At 44.1% G+C, this 26,538-nt stretch overlaps 1 protein-coding gene across 8 annotated transcripts in view; it reads left to right on the forward strand.

Annotated features, from left to right (window-relative positions):
• Nucleotides 1–26,538, forward strand: part of LOC109423237 (cadherin-99C-like) — a 414,770-nt gene that overhangs the window by 296,003 nt on the left and 92,229 nt on the right. For all 8 annotated transcript variants that reach the window (XM_062846072.1, XM_062846079.1, XM_062846075.1 and 5 more), the window contains one exon: nt 594–659. In XM_062846072.1, the coding sequence (XP_062702056.1) occupies nt 594–659 (66 nt within the window). The remainder of the gene's footprint in view (nt 1–593; nt 660–26,538) is intronic.

The raw sequence follows: 26,538 nt of genomic DNA on the forward strand, positions 1-26,538 counted from the left end.
TTGGCTATTTCGTAGGACTTTTCTAGCCGAGACTCCCAGCTTCTTTGGCAGGGCTTCAACAAACCGACAAAACATGAGCAGCGACAGTACGATTTGAAGCATAAGCCCACTCGGCTGGAGACGACCTATCCAAGAGTAGTATTCTGGAGTACCAGCTTGCCTGGACCATGTTTCTCAATACTCTATCCCAAGGTATGCCAAGAAGAACAAAATCATTCGATACAGTTGTGAAGCCTCCGATTCCTCCAATGACATGATTTTCCTACTTCCGAAAGCTATGAGCTTTGCATTGACATTTTCTCCAAATACAGTGCTGAATATTTAAGTTCGATTGTTCATCTTCGTCATTTTCTCTGCTAGGAGCACCGATTTACGGCGCATGTGACACCTCAAGGTTGTCATCGATTCCCCTGTCATCATTAAAGTTTGAAAACCTTCATTGTTCAAAACAGAATTGCATAGGGAAATGCTTTTAATTCAGTGTGGTCAAATGTAAATACATATGAAATACATAATGTTAATTCAACTACTCACATAAAAGAAAAATGCTTGATTGCCCTAATTTTAATCTTTCTTCCATAAATTCTCAACAGGTCACCGTCGTGAAAACACTGGATTACGAGCGTATTCAGCGATACTACCTGACGATAGTCGCATCGGTAAGTACCTAATGTATTCACTTAACAATTATTCTATCAACCCAATACGTACAGTAACCCGGACAAACATTGGAATGACCAAGCCAAAATTCCTTGCGCAATATCAGATTCCATAAATCGGCCAGCAAAATTGCACAAGCTACCCGATCGGCTCGAGCCCATTTGCGCACCTCAATCGTGTTGCATAAGAATTGATATTTCACATCCGATCGAGTTTCCATCTTAATGGCTAGTGCGAGTGCAGCTTGCGCCACGTCGCGGCCAGAGTCAACAGAATAGTAAGCCTGTGCCCCATTCGTGCATTTCGTTTGGTCCCGATGGCCCTCGAGCCAGAATTCCAATTCGATTATGTTGGCACAACTTTACGATAGGAGCCTGGAAGGCACCAGCCCGGAACAAGGTTGAAGAACTCATCCTTACACAATGCACATTCGGTTCTCGTCGTGATGCAACGGGTGGATAAGTTTATTCTCTTTCTATTATTTAGCGTAAACGAATATGTGTCTGAGCGGTTTACGCTTTGCTTTCATTTTTCTTCAGTTGGAGTATTAAATAAAATCCACCATTGTCAGGGATACACTTCAAGCCGAAGTATACGAATGGCTGATACAAAATAAAAACCACATGCAAATTGTATGCTTCAACCCTGTCTAAAACAAATCTGATCGTTAGCTTCATTTTCCACGGGCTTTAGGAGGTGCCTCTACCCCTCGGCCGAAAGCTCGCTTAATACTATTTCCTTCTTTCATTTGCTTTTACTTTCGACTTAGATTGTAGCTTCCTTCTTTCTTGAATTGGTTGTCTTTTTCAGTTAAACGGTGGGTTTCGATTGTCTCGATTTACCATCTCCATCTGGATACTCCTTTTCTCTGGTTTTTTAGCATCGGTTTCTTCTATAGATTGAATTTGATTCTATAAAAAAAAAAGCAAACGAACGGCAGCGCCAATTCAATTTGTATTCATGCACATTCTTGGGTCAACACTGCGCCTTTTATCGAGCTAATTTTGAATACTGAAGACAAAGTAAGGTTAGCAACTTAAAACAAATAAACAAAGGAAAATAATGTTATGGGGTGATGTTTAGTTTTCTGATCAAAGAGATGGTTTTTGCCGCTGGGAATGTTACCGGAGTGCAACCTAGTTCAATGGCTTCTATGGGCTGTGATATATAGGATATCCTACGGTCAGTCGGCAGGGTATGAGCAGCATCCAGGCTGTATGGATGGTGTCAGGATTTGTTTTTGGAAAATCGTTGGCTTGAATTTAAGTGCACGGCTAGATTATGTCCTGTGCGTATCTCACACGATTTCATCAACATATTTCTATAAACATGCGCATTTATGCATTAACGTTGTTTTTTTTTTTCAAAGTAATACACAGTAAGCCAAGTAATTGCAATATGTTTTATGAATTAAAACATGATTTTTTAACAATATTCATTTGGAACGACCTCACCAATATGCAACCATCCATACTAGCGGCTCACATTTGTATGGCAAGCAAAAAAGTTGTGAAAATCCACGCGCAATCCCTTAGGATTGTACCTTCGGATGAGAAGATCAAGCTGTGAGAGATTCAGCTTTATCGTTTAAGCGGGAGCAAACGAGTTGAAATTTGTATGAGGCTTTCAGTCCAAATACATGGGAAATTGGATGTAGGGTATCGCGCCACTTGGGCGGTGGCTTCTATATTCGTCTGTTTTCCACTATAACTCAGTCAATTTTGCACCAATTGACTTAAAATGTTGTACACGGGTAGATACTATATCTATCTCACCACATTCCAAAAGTTTTGTCAATTGGTTCAAATTTGACTGAGTTATAGTGGAAAACAGACGAATATAGAAGCCACCGCCCAAGTGGCGCGATTCCTTACTTCAATCTATCGTTCAGCACGCCGGTTTGTTGATTGGCTCAAAATAAAAAAAAAATGCAATTGATATTCTAAGGAACAAATTTGTAGAAGATCATACCACGTTTAAAATTTAATTCAGCTGTGGTTTAAGCCAACGTTAAGAGGCAGATCCAACCTCTTGTTTACTCTCAGAGTCTAAGTTGTTACAATTTGTAACTTACATATCAGCAGCATATTTTTGTCGTTCGATACTTGCGCGCGAAATCATAGGCAGCAATGTGCTCCTTAATTGCCAGGTATCTAGAGCACGTGTTATAACGATTGTCTTGAAGACTAGCACACATTTTCGAGGCATGACACGCGAGTTTGCCATTTAATTTTTCTGAAAGTATCAAACACTGGCATGGTACACAAAAACGGACTAGGTGATATAACAAACGCTTTGTCCTAAGCGACGCACTATAAGTATTTAGCCGCATGACACTGTCAATTGGGGGTCATCTGCTAGCAGGGATGCCATATTTACAGATTTATCAGCATCATACATTATTATTTGTATTAACGAGATTTTTAGCCCTAGGCTAGTTCATCTCGGGGCCCACACTTTACTTCCCTTCCGAAGGAAGAACTCACATTTTGCGAGTTTGTCGGGAGTGGGATTCGATCCCAGGTCCTCGGCGTGATAGTCAAATGTTCTAACCAACACACCAGGTCCGCTCCATACAGATTTTTGAGCATTAATACAGAATACGCTTTTTATGAAACTAATGAAACTAGATGTAGTTCACAGGGACATTCATTCATTCATTTATTTAATACTAGCTGTCCCGGCAAACGTTGTCTTGCCAAGCTGTGGTGGTTTGACAACTGTTGAGCTCATAACGTCACCGCACTCTAGATTGGTTTTATTTCGATCGTGTTGATTTCCTTCCCAGCTCTCGAAAATCAGTATTTTAGCAATTTTCTTACTTTTCTAGTTTATTTTCATAACTTTTTATACATATAAACACAGCCACCATGAATACGAATCGAACCGTGCAAGAGTCATGCTAATCAGTTCAGCCGTTCGTGAGTTTTGTTGCCTCAAAGGTACATCAAACTCATTTATATATATATAGACTAGCTGTCCCGGCAAACTTCGTCTTGCCGTCTTGTGGTGGTTTGACAACTGTTGAGTTCAAAATAACACGGCACTCTAGATTGGTTTCATTTCGATCGTGTTGATTTATTTCCCAGTTCATACAAAATCAGTATTTTATCAATATTCTTACTTTTCTAGTTGATTTTCGTAGCTTTTTGTACATATAAACACAGCCACCACGAATACGAACCGAACCGTTCAAGAGTCATGCTGATCGGTTCAGCCGTTCTTGAGTTTTGTTGCCTCAAAGGAACTTCAAACTCATTTTTATATATAGATATATATGGATATAGATTACATCAAATTCAAGATAAAACTGAATCAACAATATTTCTCCGTAATACACGGTTCGTGGCTGCCGCTCTCCATCCTCGGTCGCGCCCGATGCTCGCCAAGTCACGCTCCACCTGGTCCACCCATCGTGCTCTCTGCGCTCCACGCCTTCTTGTGCCAACCGGATCAGTTGCTAACACCAGCTTTGCAGGGTTGTTGTCCGGTATTCTTGCAACATGCCCTGCCCACCGTATCCTTCCGGCTTTGGCCACCTTCTGGATGCTGGGTTCACCGTAAAGTGCAGCGAGCTCGTGGTTCATCTTTATCCGCCGTTCTCCTGCACACCACCGAAGATCGTTCTTAGCACGCTATCGAGCATGGTCCATGTCTCGTGTCCGTAGAGGACCACCAGTCTTATTAGCGTTTTGTACATGGTGCATTTGGTGCAAGGGTAAATCTTTTTCGACCGCAGCTTCTTCTGGAGCCAGTAGTAGGCCCGACTTCCGCTGATGAAGCGCCTCCGAATTTCACGGCTCACGTTGTTGTCAGCCGTCAGTAAGGATCCGAGGTAGACGAATTTCTCCACCACCTCGAAAGTATCCCCGTCTATCGTAACATTACTACCCAGACGGATCTGGTCGTGTTCGGTTCCGCCTACCAGCATGTACTTTGTTTTTGAGGCATTCACCACCAGTCCGGCTTTTGCTGCTTCGCGTTTCAGGCGGGTGTACAGCTCTGCCACCGTTCCAAATATTCTGGCAATAATGTCCATGTCGTCCGCAAAGCACACAAATTGTCCGGATTTTGTGAAAATCGTTCTCGGCTCGTCGCATCACACCTTCCAGAGCGATGTTGAAGAGTAGGCATGAGAGTCCATCACCTTGTCGCAGTCCTCGGCGAGATTCGAATGAACTAGATAGTTCAGCCGAAACCCTTACGCAGTTTTGCACACCGTCCATCGTTGCTTTAATCAGTCTAGTCAGCTTCCCAGGAAAGCCGTTTTTGTTCATGATTCTCCATAGCTCTGCGCGGTCGATACTACACAGCTAGTCGCGTTCGGTAATTTTTACCGAAATCTCAACTGCTGAGCGTTCGGTAATGGTTTTTTTACCGGAATTCTGTAAAAATTACCAAATTTCGGTTAAATGTTATAGTTTATCTGTCAAAATTTAACGAAGTTCACTGAACGTCACCGAATTTCTCCGGTAAAAAACTTAACGGTTGAGATTTCGGTAAAATATTACCGAAGTCGGAGATTTTTTCTAATACGTATTGTATGCCGCTTTGAAGTCGATGAACAGGTGGTGCGTTGGGACCTGGTATTCACGGCATTTCTGAAAGATTTGCCGTACGATAAAGATCTGGTCCGTTGTCGACCGGCCGTCGATGAAGCCGAATAACTTCCCACGAACTCATTTGTTTTAGGTGACAGACGACGGAAGATGATGTGGGATAGCACTTTGTAGGCAGCATTCAAAATAGTGATCGCCCTGAAGTTCTCACATTCCAAATGGTCGCCTTTCTTGTGAATGGGGCAGATTACCCCTTCCTTCCACTCCTCCGGTAGCTGTTCGGTTTCCCAGATCCTGACTATCAGCCGATGCAGACAGGTGGCCAACTTTTCTGGGCCCGTCTTGATGAGTTCAGCTGCGATACCATCCTTACCAGCTGCTTTGTTGGTTTTGAGCTGGTGAATGGCATCCTTAACTTCCCTCAGCGTGGGAGTTGGTTCATTTCCGTCCTCCGCCGCACTGGCGTCGTCGTTTCCTCCGTTGCCGTGGGCTCCCGTGCCTACGTTCTCCACGCCGTTCAGGTGCTGATCGAAGTGCTGCTTCCACCTTTCGATCACCTCATGTCCGTCCGTCTTTATCCCTGCATATTTCGGCTCGCGGCACGAAGCCGTTGAGGGATGCGTTGAGCTTATGATAGAACTTCCGTGTTTCTTGGGAACGGCACAGCAGTTCCATTTCTTCACACTCCGCTTCTTCCAGGCGGCGCTTTTTCTCCCGAAAGAGGCGGGTCTGCTGTTTCCGCTTCTGTTTATAACGTTCCACGTTCTGTCGAGTCCCTTGCATTACCGCCCTCGCTGCATCCTTCTCCTCCAAAACCGTTCTGCACTCTTCGTCGAACCATTCGTTCCGTCGATTCCGTTCCACGTACCCGATGGTGCTCTCGGCTGCATCGTTGATGGCTGCTTTCACTGTACTCCAGCAGTCCTCTAGAGGGGCCTCATCGAGCTCGCCCGCGTCTGGCATCGCGGCCTCGAGATTCTGCGCGTATTCTGAGGCGACATCCGGTTGCTTCAGTCGCTCTAGGTTGTACCGTGGCGGTCGCCGGTACCGTACATTGTTGATGACGGAGAGTTTTGGGCGCAGTTTGACCATCACCAGATAGTGGTCGGAATCGATGTTGGCGCCACGATAGGTCCTGACGTCGATAATGCCGGAGAAGTGTCGTCCGTCAATCAGAACGTGGTCGATTTGAGATTCTGTCTGCTGTGGTGATCTCCAGGTGTAACGATAAGGGAGGCTGTGTTGGAAAAAGGTGCTACGTATGGCCATATTTTTGGAGGCGGCGAAATCAATGAGTCGTAGGCCGTTTTCGTTCGTCTGCTGGTGGGCGCTGAACTTACCAATCATGGCCTACCTGAGCGTTCAAATCACCTATTATGATCTTGACATCGTGGCTTGGGCAGCGATCGTACTCGTGTTCGAGCTGCGCGAAAAATGCGTCGTTGTCATCATCAGTGCTTCCGGAGTGTGGGCTGTGCACGTTTATTATGCTGAAGTTGAAGAATCGGCCCTTGATCCTCAACCTGCACATTCTTTCGTCGATCGGCCACCAACCGATCACGCGCCTCTGCATATCACCCATCACGATGAAAGCTGTTCCCAGCTCGCGTGTGTTGCCCAGAGCTGCGGTAGATGGTATGATTACCTCTAAACGTTCGCACCATGGATCCTGTCCAACACATCACCTGCAGCTCTACGATGCCGAACCCGCGGTCCTTCAGTAGATCGGCGAGTATGCGGGTGCTCCCAATGAAGTTGAGAGATCGGCAGTTCCACGTACCGAGTTTCCAATCGCAAGTCCTTTTTGTTCGCTGGGGTCGTTGCCGTTGGTCTCGGTTCGTATTATTGTGTTGCTGATTTTCCGTTACAATGGTTTTTTAACGGCTGGCTCGTAGGGCCTGACACCAACCCCCTACTTTCCGGAGGACCATAGTGCACAGTTGAGCTTAGAGTCCTTCCCTGGCACTCGGACGTAGATCAGCCGCCCCTAACATGGGGATCAGACGCTATTGTGAGCCGCTCCTCCTGGAGAACAGACGCTCAGGTTTGCCGAAGCAAACCCCCCCCCCTTCCCTGTCAGCCTAAGACCAAAGTTCCCACCGGGGTTGGTTACTCAATCTTCCCTAAGGTTGCTCATAGTTTCCGGCCGGTACCGCGTGGAGGTAGGGATAGGAGTTGCTGGGCAGAGGCTAGTGGATCACAATGGGATCTGAATTGCGCAGCATACCCAGCCTTTAGCCTTTACAGTTCACAGGGACGTTTCCGTCTATGGGAGTTCACGTTTACAGAGGGGGAGAGATCTCTGACCATGCTAAGAACCTTCCTCCTCCCAAAACACGCCTACATGCAAATTTTCACGCCAATCGGTCCAGTAGCATAGACTAATTTCAAGACCTCGATGTATTTTGTGTAAATTATATTTAGCGTGTTACACCGATCTGACACACGCTATGTCCAAAGGGAAGTATTATGAAACGTGAATGTACCTCAAATTTTATTCGCTAGATCCGTATTTTTGGACCTGTAGCAGAATATGTGTGATTTAAAATAATCCATCTTTCCCTATTTTCTTTCGCTATTTGTATGGGAAAATAGGGAAAAAATAAAAAAAATCGAAAAACCCAAGATGAAATATTTTAAACCGCACAGATTCTGAAACTAGAGGTCAAAACCTATGATCCTATGGAATAACATTTGAGGTACATTCGATTTTCATAATACTTCCCTTTGGACATAGCGTGTGACAGCAATAAAGGGCCGAGGATTGTTCACAATCTGCGAACTTGACTGCGGAAAAAATCGCGATCATGACGCCGCTGCCAGTAATTTTCAAATCCATTAGAGTCAGACAGACAGACATACAGATTTTTGAGCTGGATATAGTGGATATAGTGCATTCTTACCACCAGTAAAGGTGATTCGTAGTGGTATTTTTAGCCAATTGAGTCAACCGTTACCAACACTACACATACTTGCATATTTTTGAACAACTTCATACAGTATGTGCATTATATGTCACCAAAAGTGACACGTTTCTGTCGATTTGCGTTCAATTGAGCTTAGAATTAGCAATGTCGGCGATTTTAGTGTAAAATTGTAAAGAAAATAGCGTTATGCATTAGCAAATAATGCCCCAATCGTTGAAACATGGAAACCAGTGAAGCCCGAAGATGATCATAAACATTCATAATTACCTCGACATGTCGTGAGCACGGTGTTCAGTGCGCTTCCAACGCCAAGTCTCTTTTTCAGCACCTGTCACGCTCATGCTCACCGAGCAACATCACCCGGATAGCGTGCGGACAGGTTGGGCTTCCACTATGCTCCAACCCAATGGCAATGGAATATTATCACGATTTTTTTCGAAACTGATCATTCTACGTGAATAGCGCAGTCTAGCATGAGGTAAAAAGTAAAAGTTTAATATTCCTCAAATGTGTGCCCTTAACGAGACCGCCAATTCCTCCATAACGATGGTGCAGCGTTCCTGCTCTATGAATCGAAGAAACGATCAATTGGCTGTACAAATTCACATGATGATCGTTATGATCTCGTGCCACTAGCACCCAGCCAGGAGTCGTTCCTTTCAATTGAGCGTGGAAAATCGAGAAGCATCTTAACATTTCACGACCTGCCGCGGATTGAGGATTTGGCAATCCACTTTGGGTAGACGACGTGGGAAGATCCCGCTGATTAATTCGATGACATCCATTTGAATAATGAATTACCTGACTGTGTTGTGAGCATACTATTATTAGAAAACTTGAAACTTCAAAAATTCTTGATTAAGGCTCATATCATGATGATAGTTCCCACGTTACCCTAAAAAAAATAATCATGCAAGTAGGTTATCCTTCACTGCATAAACGCTTGTTCTTCTTCAGCTGTCAGCAATCTAGTACCTGCCGAAGAAAATAGAAATTAATTGGTTGTTTAACATGAGCGAGTACACGCCGCAACAGCATCGTCGTAAACCAAGCACCGACACTGAATGTTGTTAGTTCACATACCAAGTCAAAGAAGGATGGGCTCCAACCCTACTTGGGCCGCCGCAAAAGGAGAAGACACACGGAGTGAACTTTACCTTTAATGTAATTGTTTTTCGCTGCTCTGGGCATTTTTTTTTGCACTGCATATCTGTTTCCATTGAAGTTCGCCGAGTTCCCGCCCTCCAAAAACCATTTTCCATAAGGTGTAACCACATTCAACCAACCATACAATAAAAGTGAATTGCATTTCTGCAGCTACCCATTCACAGAGAAAATACCACGGCAGCAGCAGACCATGTGTTGTGTGGACTGAGGATGCAAATATCAGGTGGCAAATCCGGCGGCTGTAGTGTGCGGAGGTGGAGTACAAAGAATTTATGCACACGCAACAACATAGTTTACAATCTCGGTGAGCGCGTTGAAATTAATTTACACACGCTCTAGAGCTCCAGCCGACGACGCGATGGGTCTGGGTGGCTGCAAGTCACGCTATAACAGAGAGGCTCGTGTGCGCATTGACACAGAGCGCAGCATGGAGGATGCTACAATTTCCTCTGTGACGTGTTTCTGTCCATTGAGTGTAATTATGACACTCGTTGAAGCTGGTGAAATTGTACTTGTTGGTATTAGTAATTGTAATTTAAATTTACAAACTTAAGTAGTAGAGGCAGATTTAAAACGAACAACATATTACTAAATTCTAAAATGTAACTTATCAAGTTATTGGACGAACATTACTAATCATATGCTCTCAAATTAATCCTATTCAAAAACACGCTAAGCCGTTCAGCAGCTGTTACCTTAACCCGATGAACGATGACTTCCCGGTGCCACCCATGTGCCATTTGGCACAACTCGGATAGTCTCCGACAGTGGATTTACCCGACCCGACGAATAGTTCGCCGACACTACTGGAAGTTCTTCCGGAACTGGTACTTACTGGACAGGTGTCAAGGTCAGTCCAGAGATTTCGATTGGATGCGGCCTGCTGTTAAGAGGTATCCTGACGATCATACTCCTGTACTGCTTTGCGCTCGCTCCACTCGGACAGTCCTCGGCGATGAATCTGCCTTACTCCAATAGAGTGCTCCCGACGAAAGTTGTTCTCCGGTTACCGATCGTGTGTTATTTAGTACTCGAATACTATCGGGCAGCGGATCTACTCCGACAAAGAGTTCCCCGGCGTTCTCTCGAAACCCTAGTGAGAGCCATTGAACTCCACATTCTTTTGATCACGACTCAGGTAAAATCCGTTATCGTCTCTGTTGCTTTCCCGCAGGTATAATCCATGCAGCTATGTGCACTAATTCACTTATTTTTCTTTCTAACTGTAGTCCAAGGGTTCTCCTTCCCTGACGATCATACTCCTGTACTGCTTTGCGTCGCTCCACTCGGACAGTCCTCGGCGATGAATCTGCCTTTCTCCAATAGAGTGCTCCCGACGAAAGTTGTTCTCCGGTTACCGATCGTGTGTTATTTAGTACTCCCGTATCACGGGCATACCTCGAATACTATCGGGCAGCGGATCTACTCCGACAAAGAGTTCCCCGGCGTTCTCTCGAAACTCTAGTGAGAGCCATTGAACTCCACATTCTTTTGATCACGACTCAGGTAAAATCCGTTATCGTCTCTGTTGCTTTCCCGCAGGTATAATCGATGCAGCTATGTGCACTAATTCACTTATTTTTCTTTCTAACTGTAGTCCAAGGGTTCTCCTTCCCTTGGTCTGGGTGGCCACCGTTCCTCTTAGGGGTGGTCTCTTGGGGCTTGATTTCCCCGCCCCTTGTGCGTTTCGCAACCGACTTGTCAGCCTGGCCATCTCTTTCTTCCTCTTTAGCGTTTCGCCCGCCTCTGCCGTACGCTTCTTGGGCCACGTTGGTTTTGACCATGCAGCTCGAGCCGTAGGGCGGATTGACCTCTCCGATACGGCTCCACCAAGCTGCATGGTTTCGTGCTGCATTGTCGCGTTGCCAGCAAAGAGTAAGCTGTCTGACAGGGCTCCAGCAGGCCCTGTATCAGGTCCTTGCTGATGGTAGTCCGCCCACTCGTGTAGCCGATCAGTTCGTCCAGCTGTTTGGTGCAGCTACCAACACCAGCCACTCGTAGTGGCGATTTCGCCAGTCCTCCTCGTGCGAACGGGTTCAACGTCAATGCCTCTGCTCTCCTCTCTCGATCATTTTGTTGATCATGGATTTCGTAATCATTTCTGTTGGATCTCCCCTAGAGCCGCTATCCCTCACTGCAAACAAAGTGGTCGCCAATGGTCCTGGTGGCTTGCAAGCAGGGAGACCACCCGAGCGTTGATCCAGGCCCTTATAGGGTTTGAGTTCAAAGCCGGATCGGCGCTAATCAGAAGCGTTCATTTGAACCTACTTCCACCCAGTTAGTTGCCTAAGCTGTATACAGGTCAGGAACGTACTTAAGGCCACGCCACGGTTTTATGGGACAAAAGGCAGCACCGATATTAGCACATCCACCGTTTCAAGCCAGTTTCACCCGACTTTACTAAAAGGTAGAATGTCGTCGCTATCAACTCACTTGTGCGCAGTTACGTAAGCGTGCACCGTCTCAGTTATCAATTACGAAGCAAGACCAGTATGCCGTAATCAGGAAATTACTGGCGTAGTTCCTGATGTACCCGATGCACTCCTAGCTGGCCCGTGACACTATGGAAGCAGAGCCGTATCGCTTGTACGGGAATTCTGAAGAAGCCCAGCAGAGCTCACTACTGGGCTCCCGCCACACCTAGGCTTATTCCGCTTGAGCAATTCGTATTCCCTGGAAGTTTAGGTCGTTGCTAGTATTTACTGTACACTACCCGTTGAACTCAAGCTTCCAGGTGGGAAGGGGCGAATTCAACTTGCTGTTGATCGGTCCGGCAATTTCTGTGTAGTTCAAGTACGATTCGGGAGACTTCTTGTCCACCTCCGTACACATCCTATCAACAATGTTGTTGACTGACTGTATGACTGGGTGTATGTATTGTAGTGCAGCACTATAGAACGTACTGTACTTTAAAGTAGTTTCGAGAAATTATTATGACATAGAAGATGATATTATGAAATTTTCGTCCATTATGTTCTCTTCGTCATTGTTTTTTTTTGAAACCTATTAAACTTAAAATTGGCCTCAACTCTTTCCAAAACAAGCTTAATTTACGTTCAAGTTTCAAGCAATTTTCCTGACAAAAACCCCTTATGACGAAGAGAACAAATCTGCCGATAATACCCTTGGTCACCCTATGCCAAATACTCAATTCGATTTGAAAATCCAATTATTTATATAGAAAATTCGTGCAGGACTTTCTCTGAAATTCCAACTCTAATAGAATACCGCCAGAATTTTCCAAAGAACTTTTCCTTTAATAAGCATGCAATTTGTGATTTGATTCAATTTCAATAGTTTCATTGATCAAAACTTGACAGAGATGAAATTAAAGATTATGCTTTCCTCTCCAAACTGGTGTAGAAATGTGGCTCTGCCAAATGTTGGAATTATTAGGAAGCCAGATAAGCTTCTAAGCCAGTTTTGACACGACCCACCCATTACATTTACATAGGTAGGGTGGGGCGGGGCAAGATGGGTCACCTAAGGATGGATCACCATAACTTTGTAAATACAAATCGTATTGGTTTGTATTCGTCCGCTACTCTTTAATACACTAGTTAGCTGTGCTAAAAGTCGATAAAAAGTTCATTAAATGCAAAATATGATGTTAAACAAGCAGTTTTAAAAAGTGATCGATTTTGGGCCGTGAAAAAAGGGCGGGGCAAGATGGGTCACCTTTTAAGTAATTTACATTTTCTCAACGAAAAACGTCAAAATATAAGATTTGTTCCGCATTCATATATGCTCTACATCAATACTGGGTAAACAAAAGCTACTAGTAAACATTTTATAAATTTATAAATATATAAAATACTTTACGATATGAGTGGTCCTAAGGCGACTTGAAAATCGATGTTTTCACTAAAAAAATATCATAATTTTATGTTATAATTCTAAGCGTTCATTCCGCTTGATTGAAGTCATTTATGAGATAGTCTTGTTACAAAAAATAAATAACTTTTGAATGCTCCAAAAATACGTTCAAAATTGAAGGTGACCCATCTTGCCCCGCGGCCGTTTATATGGAGATTATATGGAATGTATCGCATAATAAAAATGGCTAAAAACCGTTTTATTTTTTATTTCCAATAAGAGTGAAGAATTTTTCAATTAATGCCCCAAACTTTTGTATATTCACGCTGGTCATCTAACAAAATTATTAACATAATCAAAACATGAGTAATGCGCCCGAAAATGGCACTGACCCATCTTGCCCCGCGACCCATCTTGCCCCGCCCCACCCTATGTAATTTTATTTACATTCCACCCGTCTTTTTAACTAATGATGTCATTTACCAACCATAGAATTACATTTTTATACGTCAACCTTTGCCTGATGTCGTACTTTTTTCTCACCCGGCAAGTGTAGTGCCAGAGCCCGAAACACCTTCACTTTATGTTTCGCCCGGGTTGAAAAATGTTGACATCCTGAGCGAAAGCCGCCGCATTCAGTGGCTTTCGGACTAATTTAAATGGCACGATATTAGAGCGTAAATGTGCTATCTGTTTTTATGAACCATTTTATGAACACAGGGTGCCGGCCGTTCGTTGGTCCACTGCAAGATCTCGATACGATTATTCGCGAATGTGCGCAGACAAAAAGCATACGCGTAGGTTTTCTATGATTGCGAGATATATGTAGGTACCTCTACATACGCCACTCTCCCAAAGTTCACCGGTTGGTATGTAGGAACAACGAATGGCCCTAATGAAGGTCCATTTAGTGTGCTGTGGAGTGAATTAATGTAACCCGATGGCAGGAAGGTGATTTCACGCTGCATTTTTTTCCCTGTCACTTTGATCGTGCGCACGACCATCAGCCTATCGAATTTCTCGCAGTACGCGTGCTACCGCTGGCTGCTGCGCGCTGCGCTGACTGAACCGGATGATACCATTGCGCGCGCTGGTGGTGGTCTAAATAATCACTGCCTCGCGCGCACGAGCTAGGAAACACAATCCGGGTGCCTCTCGACTTTGGCGTGTTAATGAAATAATTTCCATTCCCCATATTAAAACCGGGCGGAATGGGAGAAATCGATAATCGTAAAAAATAAGCAATCACTTTACATATCCAACCCGATAGAGCGAATATAATTATGATTAGCTAGCTCAATCCCCGGAGGAAACAAGAATGGAAATAATGAGCGTGTGCCATATGAAGAGCCGCATCTATTATGGTAATTTTTCGTTTATTCTGTAACGCTTTAACTGATCGTCGCGAATAGGGTACATGTAGTTTGCAAAGTGGTGGATCTCTCGTCTCAGATCGTTAGTTAGCTCGTTGATTGAGCGATTTGTCAATCTAGTATTGGAGAAAATTCCAATTCAATGGCCTGCTCCTCAAACAAATATTTTTTAAAACAATGAAATGATTCTACTGCTCAACTTTAAATATCCTATTAAATCAGTTCACCACGTTTACCTAATCCGACAGGTGTTAAATATCGGTAAATTGAGCATTAGTTCCGAAAAGCATAATGCTGTTCAAACAACGCATTTCGTATAACATGACATTAATTAACATTTTATTTCCAGTTTCCGTTGAAACTAGTTCTGCGAAAAAGTAAAATCTCTGGCAGTGATATGATGCAAACTACCTACCAAGGAAAGCTCGGTAGCTCCGGAAGATTATAAATTTGCCGATCAATTTATGGCGATCATATCGATTCACGGGTTTCGCCTGTTCGCTGGCGGTAGGTACATTTGCATATTTTTGTACACAGTGACGTCGACCGTTGACCGACCGGTTCAAGTATACGGTACGTGTTTTCTTTTGGTGTATGTTGTTTTCTGCCACTTGCAGAGGCGAATATTTATGGAAATTTCAGTCCGCGGCAAAAATTCAAAAGGGATTCAAAATCCTGCCGACCGGTTCAATGTACCCTTACCTATTTGGATCGTTATTAAAAGCAGGTGTGAATCAACATGGCCGGTGTTGGAGTTTGAGGCGTGCTTAGTGCAAATCATAATGGTAGTTTAAGAGAATCATTATGTGACAATTGCAATCGTGGAGAACTTGTGTCCTTTGTCCAGTTGCATCCGTGCATTCAACGATGTTAGCAGTTATTTTGATTTCAATTTGTCTAAAAGTACATATTTTTAAACGTAGAATTAAGTATTTAAGGTAACAGTCTGTGGGATATGTTCATTCATCCGAGACGAAGGGGAATAAATAAATAAACTTTCGTGTAGCCTTTAGTACCTATTTCCATTTAATCAGTGCGGTAAGCTTTCCTGCTTAGGTTATTCACATATATGTAGTAGATTACCCATTTTTCATACTAAACACACGGAAACAATAAGCATTCAACCCAATAGTGTTGATGACCATCTAACCAAGGTAACAAACCTAGTTCGTAACACAAACTTTGGCGTAACACCCTAAATTAGTTTCACCGGAAAGTCATGACCAGCCAAGTCTAATCTTACAAACTGCAGCCGCCCTTCAAACCTCTCCTACTGGGAGCTTTTTTTCTTCTAAAGCATGGGAGGATAATCAACATGCTCAACATACACGTGAACAGGGAGGTCCAGCTAGTGTGGGGTTAAGGCCGTCCTCTACAACAAAAGCAAAAGTCAGGGCTACTCTTTCCATGATCCACTAAACAACATTCCCGTCTTTCCGGAACCATCAAGAAGTCATTGCTTCAGAGAGGGGCTAGTGCACATCGCACCCTCAAGGTTAGCTTCGTAGCCTGCAGTATTGGACATCGATGACTCGCTTTGGAGAGTTCACTATGGAACCATGCCTACACTCCCTTTGTCTTCGGATGGCAGGCAGGGTCGACACAACGCTTACTTCCAACTGCACAGCAAGTATCAAGAACTGATATCGCGTGCACAGAGATTTGAACTTTCCGCAAGTAAGGCCTCATCAGCCAGCACACAGAAGGACGTCCCGACATGGGGCCTCTACCTGCCCAGACGTTGCCGGGGATCCATTTCCAAGCGCGGGCTCTGATCCAACCCAGTAGGCTGACGCCACGACAGTAACGCTACCAGGATGTTTTCCCCCATGGCTACTCCAGGGCACCGGTATGAGCTACGTAGCCGACTCCGAAACCTAGGACATTCTCTTGTATCGTATCTGAACTAGCCATTATCTAAGCCCACGTGCCACCTCCTCTGTAGCTCCAAGGTAGGTGATAGCAAGGTAGGTGATAGCTGTTGAAACAACATTCCAGCCAAACTCATCCCTACACATCCTCTGCACGAGATTGTTCGGTGTTGTGTCCTTTCCGCATGTGGTAAGCTGCGTTCACGCATTGTGCGAACACTCGGGCAAACCAGACATTCGGGAGAATCCACATGACCGAAACGGTGTAGATACTGTCGGAAGCAGCCATGGCCTGGAAGGATCTGAGTCAGTTGCAATTTTACTTCCCAATGCCTGTTAACACAACAATCTACCCTCGGGGTCAGTGTAGAATTTGCGGGGACAGCAAAGTCCCTTGGCGTAGGCAAGGCCCCAGGTCCAGACGGAGTTCCGAACCTGGCCTTAAACAAAGTAGCTATTGCAGGGGCTCCCGAGATGTTCAGGTCTGCTATGCAGAAATACCTGGATGAGGGAATTTTCCCAGAATTTTGTAAGAGGCAAAGCCTGGTTCTATTGTCAAAGGCAGGGAGACCCATCGGTATATAGAACAATATGCTTGATCGGCACGGCAGGGAGAGTGCTCGAAAAGATCATTCTCAATAGAATGTTGATGAACAAAGAGGGTGTAAATGGTCTCTCGAGCAGCCAGTTCAGCTTCTGGAAGGAGAGGTCGACCGCAGGCGTATCCTGTTGGTTACAAAAACCGCCGAGATTGTGATCCAGTGTCCAGAGGAAGGGAATTCGCTTCTGCGCAGTAGTGACTCTGGATGTAAGGAACGAGTTCAATAGCGCCAGTTGACCGGCTATTGCCGATGAGCTCCTGCTTCTGGGGATACCCGGGTACATGCACATTCTCGGATACCTGATACATGATTCTCGGAAGTTACTTCCATAATCGAGTACTAGTTTACGACACAAAGGTGAGTCGGAAGTGCTTTCACATAACCTCAGGAGTCCCACAAAATTCCATCCTGGGTCCGGTGTTATGGAATGTCATGCACGACGTGATGTTGAAGTTCCTGGCGGGGGTGGAGATCGTCGGCTTCGCTGACGACATTACGCTGAAAGTCTACGGTGAATCGATCGATGAAGTGGAGTTGACTACTGCCCACTCGATCAAGGCTGTGGAGGTGTGGATGAGATTCAGAAAACTGGAGTTGGCTCACCACAAAACTGAGGTGGTGGTTGTGAATAACCGAAAGTCGTAGCAGCAAGCAATGATCAGTATAGGCGATTGCACTATCACTTCGAAACGCTCCGTCAAACACTTGGGTGTGATGATCGACGATAAGCTTACCTCGCCGGTAGCTACGTTGATTACGCCTGCAAACGAGCCTTCACAGCTATAGTGGCACTGTCCCGGATGATGTCCAATAGCTCTGCGGTGTACGCCAGTAAGCACAAGCTTCTGGCTGGTATTGCTACATCCATAATAAGGTATGACGTGGCGGCCAGGCTAGCGTGGTAAAGCTGGAACGTACTTATAGGCTAATGTGCCTGAGGGTTGCGAGCGCGTACCGTACCGTGTCACACCATGTACCTACTCTGCGGCATCACTGGTTTGGTGCCTATCGGCATCCTTATCAGGGAAGACATAGAGTGCTTCGAAATGCGCGACACAAGAGGCATACGTAGGTCTGCCAGATTGGCACCCATAGTCAAATGGCAGCGCGCGTGGGACAGTTCCACCAAACTAGCGCTATTGAACGCGTTCCTTAGCGGATTCTCCTCCTCTTACGCTGGATCGCTATCTTGGCAGTCTTTGTAACCGACAGGATAGCGTCTACGTTCGACCTCCCCTTCCGGAAGCCGAACTGGCTACTCGAGTGACTGTTTACATCTTCGGTGTACAGACTGTTGAGATTTGTATCGTACAAAGTTGACAATGATCTTCTCGAGTATCTTCGAGTCTATATGCCTACGGGTCTCTGAGTGGCTTCCCCACTTTTGGCAATACAACCAGGTAAACCTCTGTGAAAACTCCCTGTTCATGTCCATCGATGTGGACGTTGTCGATTTGGGGTTTTGTCCGTTATGATGATCTTCACTTGTAATAATAATGGAGGCAGTATTGGAAGAAGGTGTTACGAATGGTCATGTTCTTGGAGGCAGGGTGACAATGGCACGGTGTCTGTAACTAAAACTATTATCGAAAAAAAAAATCAGTATCGCTAAGTCACCCACCAAATAGCTAAGGGTCCCCTCTTTCAATTGAGACTAAGAGCAAAATGTTCTATCGGGGGGTCTAGAACAATTTTAATTTTTTTGTGATTTCTACAACAAATTTCCAAAAAATACTCTTTGTTTAGGTACTACCCAAAATTTGTATGCAAAAATACCCCTGGTAGAACATTTTGCTCTTAGCCTCAATTGAAAGAGGGGACCCTTAGCTTTCATTTGGTGGGTGACTTAGCGTTTTTTGTTTGTTTTATTTTTTTTCTAATAATTTCCATCTACCAGAGACACAGTGATAGGTCAGAAGAGCGAGAACATTATCTGGAATATCTCATCAAATATTACGAATATCAAATCAAAAATTGTATGATGTCATCCTCTTAGTTGCCAGCAGTTCCCGTCAAAAAATAGGTTTCTAGAGCTATTAGTTCATTTTTGATACATTATCGAAAAAAGCCTTTTTAAAATGTCAGTTTAAATGCGGAACAAATTCAGTTCCCTTAACCCATTCTGACCCCCTCGAAGGGGTGAGAATGGGTTTTTTTTATACATTTGTAGTTTTAAGGAAAATTGGCGAACTCCAAATATATTTTCACCATTTATGCATGTACTACCAAAGATCACATTCCAGCAATCAAAGGACTTTTTCATGCAAAGAAGAAAAAGTTACTGAACGATTAATGTGGAAGTATGCATTTTTGACCCATTCTCATTCCCAACGATGGTAACCATATTAATAATGTATATTGAGGCCACAATGCGGTAATCTCAGTAGCTATCAAATATTGTATCGAACGATATATATTATATTCAAATGCCCTACTTAAATGTTTGAATTTATTTATCTCGCTAGGTTTTTTAGTGTCCACAAGTTTTATCAACTTCAATTAGCCTAATGGCTCGCCAATCAGGAAACGGCAGGCGGAGACGAAGAAGTATTATCAAAATATTTAATTCTCAAAAAATTTAAACTAATGACAAACCTTTTGATAGAAATTGATGTTGTTACATAAAACATGATGATAGCTGAGCAAATACCAAGCGTTGGAGCTTGCACTCAACAATTCATTCTATAGAGCTTGATATATGAGAAAGACACCATCAAACCATCGCTCTACACAGATGGTGCGACGCTAAGCTTTGGCCATTAATTTCAAATCGACAAGAAGCGACAAACTCTCAATTCAATCAATTTATTGGCCCCTCCACGTTGGATTGAAAAAAAAACGCACCCAACTTGCCGCTGCCGGTGCTATTTCCATGCTAATGCCTCGATGGATTCAATGTTCATAAATTTGCCATTCAACGCTGTGAAACTCTTGGCTCTCGGTAGGGAGCCTACACTGCGCACACATTCAGCCATAGTTGCTCGGGTACTTGGCTAAATAATAAATCACTCCATCCACCCAACTCCCCCGCTTGTAAATTGTATCCAAAAATAAAAATTCACTAGATTGTTATGCACCGACTTAGAAATCCTTTTATGGGAAGATATTTGCGCTGTGCTGAACTAGCAGTTGGAAAACGAAAAATAAAAGAATTGCCATTAGTTAGAGCCCATAAGTTGCACCGCGCGATCGGAATCTCGTTTGCCGACTTGCTGCAGGAACATGTGTGTGCTATGGAGGTGCTTCAAGGTCTTCTACCATGATCATGTACTGCCTACGGAGCAACAGGTAGAACCTTTCAACGGTCGATACAACGATTCGCCGAGCACGGTTGTAGTGCACCGCACCGAGCATGCGATGAGATTTTTCGTTCCGTTGATTTATTAATGGTCTCCAGCACGGTTCCCAAGTGAGCATATACAAATGAGATAGTTTTTTCAAATCAAGATTCCGAATCATGCTCACGCGAAACCGTTGCTGACATTTGAACCCAACAACAGACTTGAAGCGAATGTCCCGCCATTTGCCTCGAGGTTCATTAGGGTCTTTATAGAACGGTCTTGCGCGGTAACTTCGGGGCGGTTCAAGGTGTTTAGGCGCATTTTACGCGTAAGGCAGCAGCGTAGCAATAGAGGTTCCAGCTCTAGGTGCCAGAGGTGTTAGGCATTCTTTAGACGTGCCAAATAACTTGCAGAAGTTTCCAAAAAATATGTAGGTATAATATTTGCTAATGGAATTCGTTATAAGGAAACAAACCATCACCTTTTTCAATACGGGCGATGGTTTGTTTCCTCATAGACAGTTTTTTCGCTCAAATTTCAACCGAAGGTAATGAAAAAACATCATCTATCATCTAGATAACAGTGCAATAAATTTTAATAGTGGATTTGTGAATTTGGGCGAAAAAACTGCTCTTTAATAGTCAATGATTGCTGATGATTGAATGATGGTTATTTGAGTGAGCCTTATTACAAATTTAGTGGGATTGTTTGAAACTTCTTTTGGAATTCCTGAAGTATCTTCAGATCCAGAACTTCTATGGTTTATGTTTTCCGGGTTTTAAATGATATAACTCATATAAGTTTTGGTAGCTGGCAGGATTTATTGAGGAACTTATGGTTCTACGGTCCCGTACAGAAAATCATGTGGGCAACTCATTCATGAACTCATGCTCCAAAACTGTAAAAATATCTTACAAACCATTTCCTAACAAGTACCCATTACCTTGTCTCGTTAACCGTGTGCTGATCGCTGTGAAAATTAAAATTAAATTTACCACGAAATTCAATTTACGAGATTCTTGTGAACTTGGCACTGGCAGTTTGTAAGGTCTGATATTTAATAAATGATCCCACTGCGTGAAATAGCAGGGGATAGGTGTAGGAGGCCTAATGCTTCTCCGGACTCTTCGAGCCCTACTAATGTGCGGCAATCGGACTGGAGCCAAATCGATTTGTTTATTTTTTTTCTCTACCCCATCGCGTCTTTTTATTGCCCTCTGGCGGGTGCACGTACAAACGGTAGAAACCTCAGCTCAGTCGGAATTGGACCCAGTAAAAGGTTTGAGCGTGCGCACCCGCAAGTGCGGGAGATAAATGGTGTTGTTTGCGCTAAATGACGGCAATAAATTAATAAAATGTTCTTTCTTTATCTCTCCTCTCCAGCCCAAGCAGAGATTTTTAGTCAGAAGTCAGAATGACGGCAGCACCTTGGTGCAATTGACAAAAATTGAAAGCAATAAGAAGTTGATTAATTTCAGCAGGGATAAGGGTGGCACCTGGAAAATGGCAATATGAGCGACAACGCTGGCGACTGTTTGTTTATGGTATTGTTTCGATTTGTGCACCACCATGTTAGCCAACTGTTTGAACAGTTGTCATCATCAAGCAAGGCTTGGGGTCCGGTTTCTTACACGCAAGACTCTAAAATAATAAAGTTGTGTTTTAGCCCAAGGATATATTCACTGATCAACGTAACAAACTTGCATGGAGCAATTTGATACTGATACACAAGAAACTCGACTGCTGTTCAATAAATAAGTTGTACTGCAAAGATCATAAATACTGAACTGAAAAATGAAACCTGCTGGTGAGCCGGAAATAAATTGAAACGAAACGCCACAGCAGTATCAGTAGGGTAGGGGTAGAAATTGATGGTTCTCCATTGGAAAATATATTTTAGAATCCCAAAGATAAACCCGAATCCACAGGGGTCACAAACGGTAGGTGTGCGTATATCTTTGGAAGATCAGTAATATATGAGAGATCGAATTAACAACTGATCGATTTATCGCCTAACGATGGGAGCTGCAGTATGGCCTTTTACGGATAATACGTTTCATTCTAACGAAACGCGTATAAAAAAGATAACATTTTTTCTGCTTATTGATAACTTTTCTCTGAAATCTCTAACCTATATATCACCAGCATAGCCAAAAAGAGCCAAAGGGCCCATATAGCCGAGGCGGTAAACGCACGGGTATTCAGCATGATCATGCTGAGGGTGACGGGTTCGATTCCCGGTCGGTCCAGGATCTTTTCGTAAAGGAAATTTCCTTGACTTCCTTGGGCATAGAGTATCTTCGTGCCTGCCACACGATATACGCATGCAAAATGGTCATTGGCAGAGGAAGCTCTCAGTTAATAACTGTGGAAGTGCTCATAGAACACTAAGCTGAGAAGCAGGCTTTGTCCAAATGAGGACGTTACGCCAAGAAGAAGAAGAAGAAGAATCACCAGCATAGCAACATTTCTGCTATCGAATTACAAATCTCCAGTGGACCGTTCATAAGCAACGTGGACAAAATTTTGATCAATTCAGATCTCTTCCCCCTTCGTTGACTTTTGCCCATCATACAAGAATTTGAAAATTTGTATAGAACGTAGACTTTGACCAAACCCTCCCTCCCCGTAAAAATGCCGTCCTTCTTTCAAAATACCGTTATTTAAATATTGACCTCTGAATTCAGAATACTAAAAACAGTATTGAGCCAAATAAATTCGGAAGAGTTCCTCAGCGCTATCATAAAACATCATATTTTAAGCCTGCTCAAACGAAATGAACTTGAATCGGATCGGATCAAGGTGGAATATCAAGACATCCAGTAGGATCGGTTTCCCTACCAGTACGAGAGGTTCTGCAGAGATCAGAAAACTATAGTTCTTGGTGCTTCCAAGGAGTGGACCTGGTGCGCAGTGAAGCAGCGAGCTGAAAGTGAACCGGCAGTAAGCGAAAAAAATCTCCGATCAAGGGTTGGCGACTATATGTCTCAGCATCGATTCGAGCATGTACGGATTGGTGCGGAATGCCAAGAATGCGATAGAGGCGTGGAATAATCTTCAAAACACGAACAAGCATAGCGGATCCACCCGGAAGATCGGTTTACTTAGGAGATTCATCAGTATCCGGCTGGTTGGAGCTGAACGCGACGAGGACGTCATCTCACTAAGGGGATTCAGGTGGCCAAAAATTAAAAATTGACTTTATTCAATTTGAAATTTAGCTTCGGTAGTTGAAAGTAGACCAGTGAACCCTAGAATATTAGTTTGCCAATCCCTACCCGAGCAGGAATGAATAACTGATACATAACTGCAGCATACCAAAGTCAGGTATCATACCAAGTCTAGGTATTGACCGGTTATCCAGGCATTGAAAATAAATTACTTTGGTGTTTTGTAGTTATTGATATAATACCTCAACGAATTATTGGTTTGGTGTTGAGGGCTGCTTAAGGTATTATTGAACTATGAAAAATACGCTATTTGTATGGAAAATCACCGATTATTAATTAGGTATTGCCATACCTGATTTAATCCTTCACGTTATGCATAGAATATAATCCAGTTATTGTTTTAGCTATTTTACCTCTTATGCAGGGCTCCTTAAAACCTCATTCAGGATGTAGGTACTCGGTTTTCCATACCTCAGTTTGGTATTCTTCAGCTATGTTCTCCTGCTCTGGTACATTGGCATCAGAATGAGATCATTGCCAATTTTTGGTAAAATGATTGAAATGTTCAACTTCTCATATCTTTGGCCTAAATGAAAAATGTCATACTGTTAAAGTAGTTTCTTAAATCTTGCTTATAAATACATACATTTATTTGTTCAACATCATTAAGACAAGACATAATCAACAATAGTACGCCATAATACTCGGTTTGTGGCTGCCGCTCTCCATCCTCATCCTCGGTCGCGCCCAATGCTCGCCAGGTCAATCTCCACCTGGTCCGCCCATAGTGCTCTCTGCGCTCCACGTCTTCTTGTGCCAACCGGATCAGTTGCAAACACCAGCTTTGCAGGGTTGTTGTCCGGCATTCTTGAAACATGCCCTGCCCACCGTATCCTTCCGGCTTTGGCCACCTTCTGGATGCTGGGTTCGCCGTAAAGTGCAGCGAGCTCGTGGTTCATCCTTTTCCGCCACACACCGTTATCCTGCACACCGCCGAAGATTGTCCTTAGCACGCGTCGCTCGAAAACTCCGAGTGCTTGCAGGTCCTCCTCGAGCATGTTTCATGTCTCGTGCCCGTAGAGGACCACCGGTCTTATTAGTGTTTTGTACATGGTGCATTTGGTGCGTGGGTGAATTTTTTTCGACCGCAGTTTCTTCTGGAGCCCGTAGTAGGCCCGACTTCTGCTGATGAGGCGGAGCTCTGCCACCGTTTCAAATGTTCTGGCAATAATGTCCATGTCGTCCGCAAAGCACACAAACTGACCGGATTTTGTGAAAATCGTTCCCCGGCTGTTGAGCCCGGCTCGTCGCATCACACCTTCCAGAGCGATGTTGAAGAGTAGGCATGAGAGTCCGTCACCTTGTCGCAGTCCCCGACGAGATTCGAATGAACTGGTAGTTCACCCGAAACCCTTACGCAGTTTTGCACACCGTCTATCGTTGCTTTAATCAGTCTAGTCAGCTTCCCAGGAAAGCCGTTTTCGTCCATGATTCTCCATAGCTCTGCGCGCTCGATACTGTCGTATGCCGCTTTGAAGTCGATGAACAGGTGATGCGTTGGGACCTGGTATTCGCGGCATTTCTGGAGGATTTGCCGTACGGTAAAGATCTGGTCCGTTGTCGACCGGCCGTCGATAAAGCCGGCTTGATAACTTCCCGCGAACTTATTCGTTTTAGGTGACAGACGACGGAAGATGATCTGGGATAGCACTTTTTAGGCAGCATTCAAAATAGTGATCGCCCTGAAGTTCTCACATTCCAAATGGTCGCCTTTCTTGTGAATGGGGCAGATTACCCCTTCCTTCCACTCCTCCGGTAGCTGTTCGGTTTCCCAGATCCTGACTATCAGCCGATGCAGACAGATGGCCAACTTTTCTGGGCCCATCTTGATGAGTTCAGCTGCGATGCCATCCTTACCAGCTGCTTTGTTGGTTTTGAGCTGTTGAATGACATCCTTAACTTCCCTCAGCGTGGGAGTTGGTTCATTTCCGTCCTTCGCTGCACTGGCTTGCTTATAAACCTTTCAAATGACATATCAGACGCAGAAATATTGATTGTAAAACTGATAAATAATACCACATTAAAAAAATTTAACCCTAGGCTAGTTCATCTCGGGACCCACGCTCCACTTCCATTGTGCGAGTTTGTTGGGAGTGGGATTCGATCCCAGGTCCTCGGCGCGATAGTCAAGTCGTTCTAAAACACTAAACTGTCTACCCAAGTAACCATGCTGTTGAAGCTGTACGTATTGCATATATAAAGCGCATATATAGGCATGCATTGCCCTACATTAGGGAGCGTCCATAAATTACATCACGCAAAATTTGCCCATTTTCAACCCCCCCCCCCCCCCCCCTCCCCAATATGTCACACTTTTTGTATGAGACCTCTGAGATTTTTGTATGGGTTGTCACACTTCACTGAACCCCCCCCCCCCTCCCCCCTAAAAGCGTGAAATAATTTATGGACGTTCCCTTAACCCATAATGTTGAATTAAAGTGGCAACTGGCCCTACCATCATGAAGGGTGAGTCGTTAATTATTGTGCCACTTAAGATTGATTAGCAAATCTGCTACGGTTATCGAAATTAAACCAAATTTTTACTGTAGCTTAGTATATGTATTTATTTCATATTATGCACATCGATTAAAGTTTAGGTTGCGTTTGAATAAAAATTGCGACATTTTCGATTGACGCCTTTCATTAGAGTCCGTACAGTCGCTTCCGGTACGCTTTTCTCAGTTTTTTTCCACTTCCTTTTCATTTCCGATTCGTTTTTCGCCTCTCCTTTGGTCCTTCGTAGCTCACGCTTCATTATGGCCCAGTAGGTTTCAATTGGACGGAGCTCGGGACAGTTTGGTGGGTTCATGTCTTTCGGCACAAAATCCACAGAATTGCTCGCATACCACTCCTGCACGGTTATGGAGTAGTGGCATGAAGCTAAATCGGGCCAAAACAAAGGTTTTTGATCGTGCTTCCTCAAAAACGGCAAAAGCCTTTTTGGAGGCACTCATTTTGTAGATCTCACCGTTAATGGTGCCTTTGGTCACGAATGTTTCACTCCGTTTGCCACAAGTGCATATGGCCTGCCAAATCAAGTACTTTGACGCGA

Source organism: Aedes albopictus, chromosome 1 (genome assembly GCF_035046485.1).
Source record: "Aedes albopictus strain Foshan chromosome 1, AalbF5, whole genome shotgun sequence".
In the NCBI taxonomy this organism is placed as follows: Eukaryota; Metazoa; Arthropoda; class Insecta; order Diptera; family Culicidae; genus Aedes; species Aedes albopictus.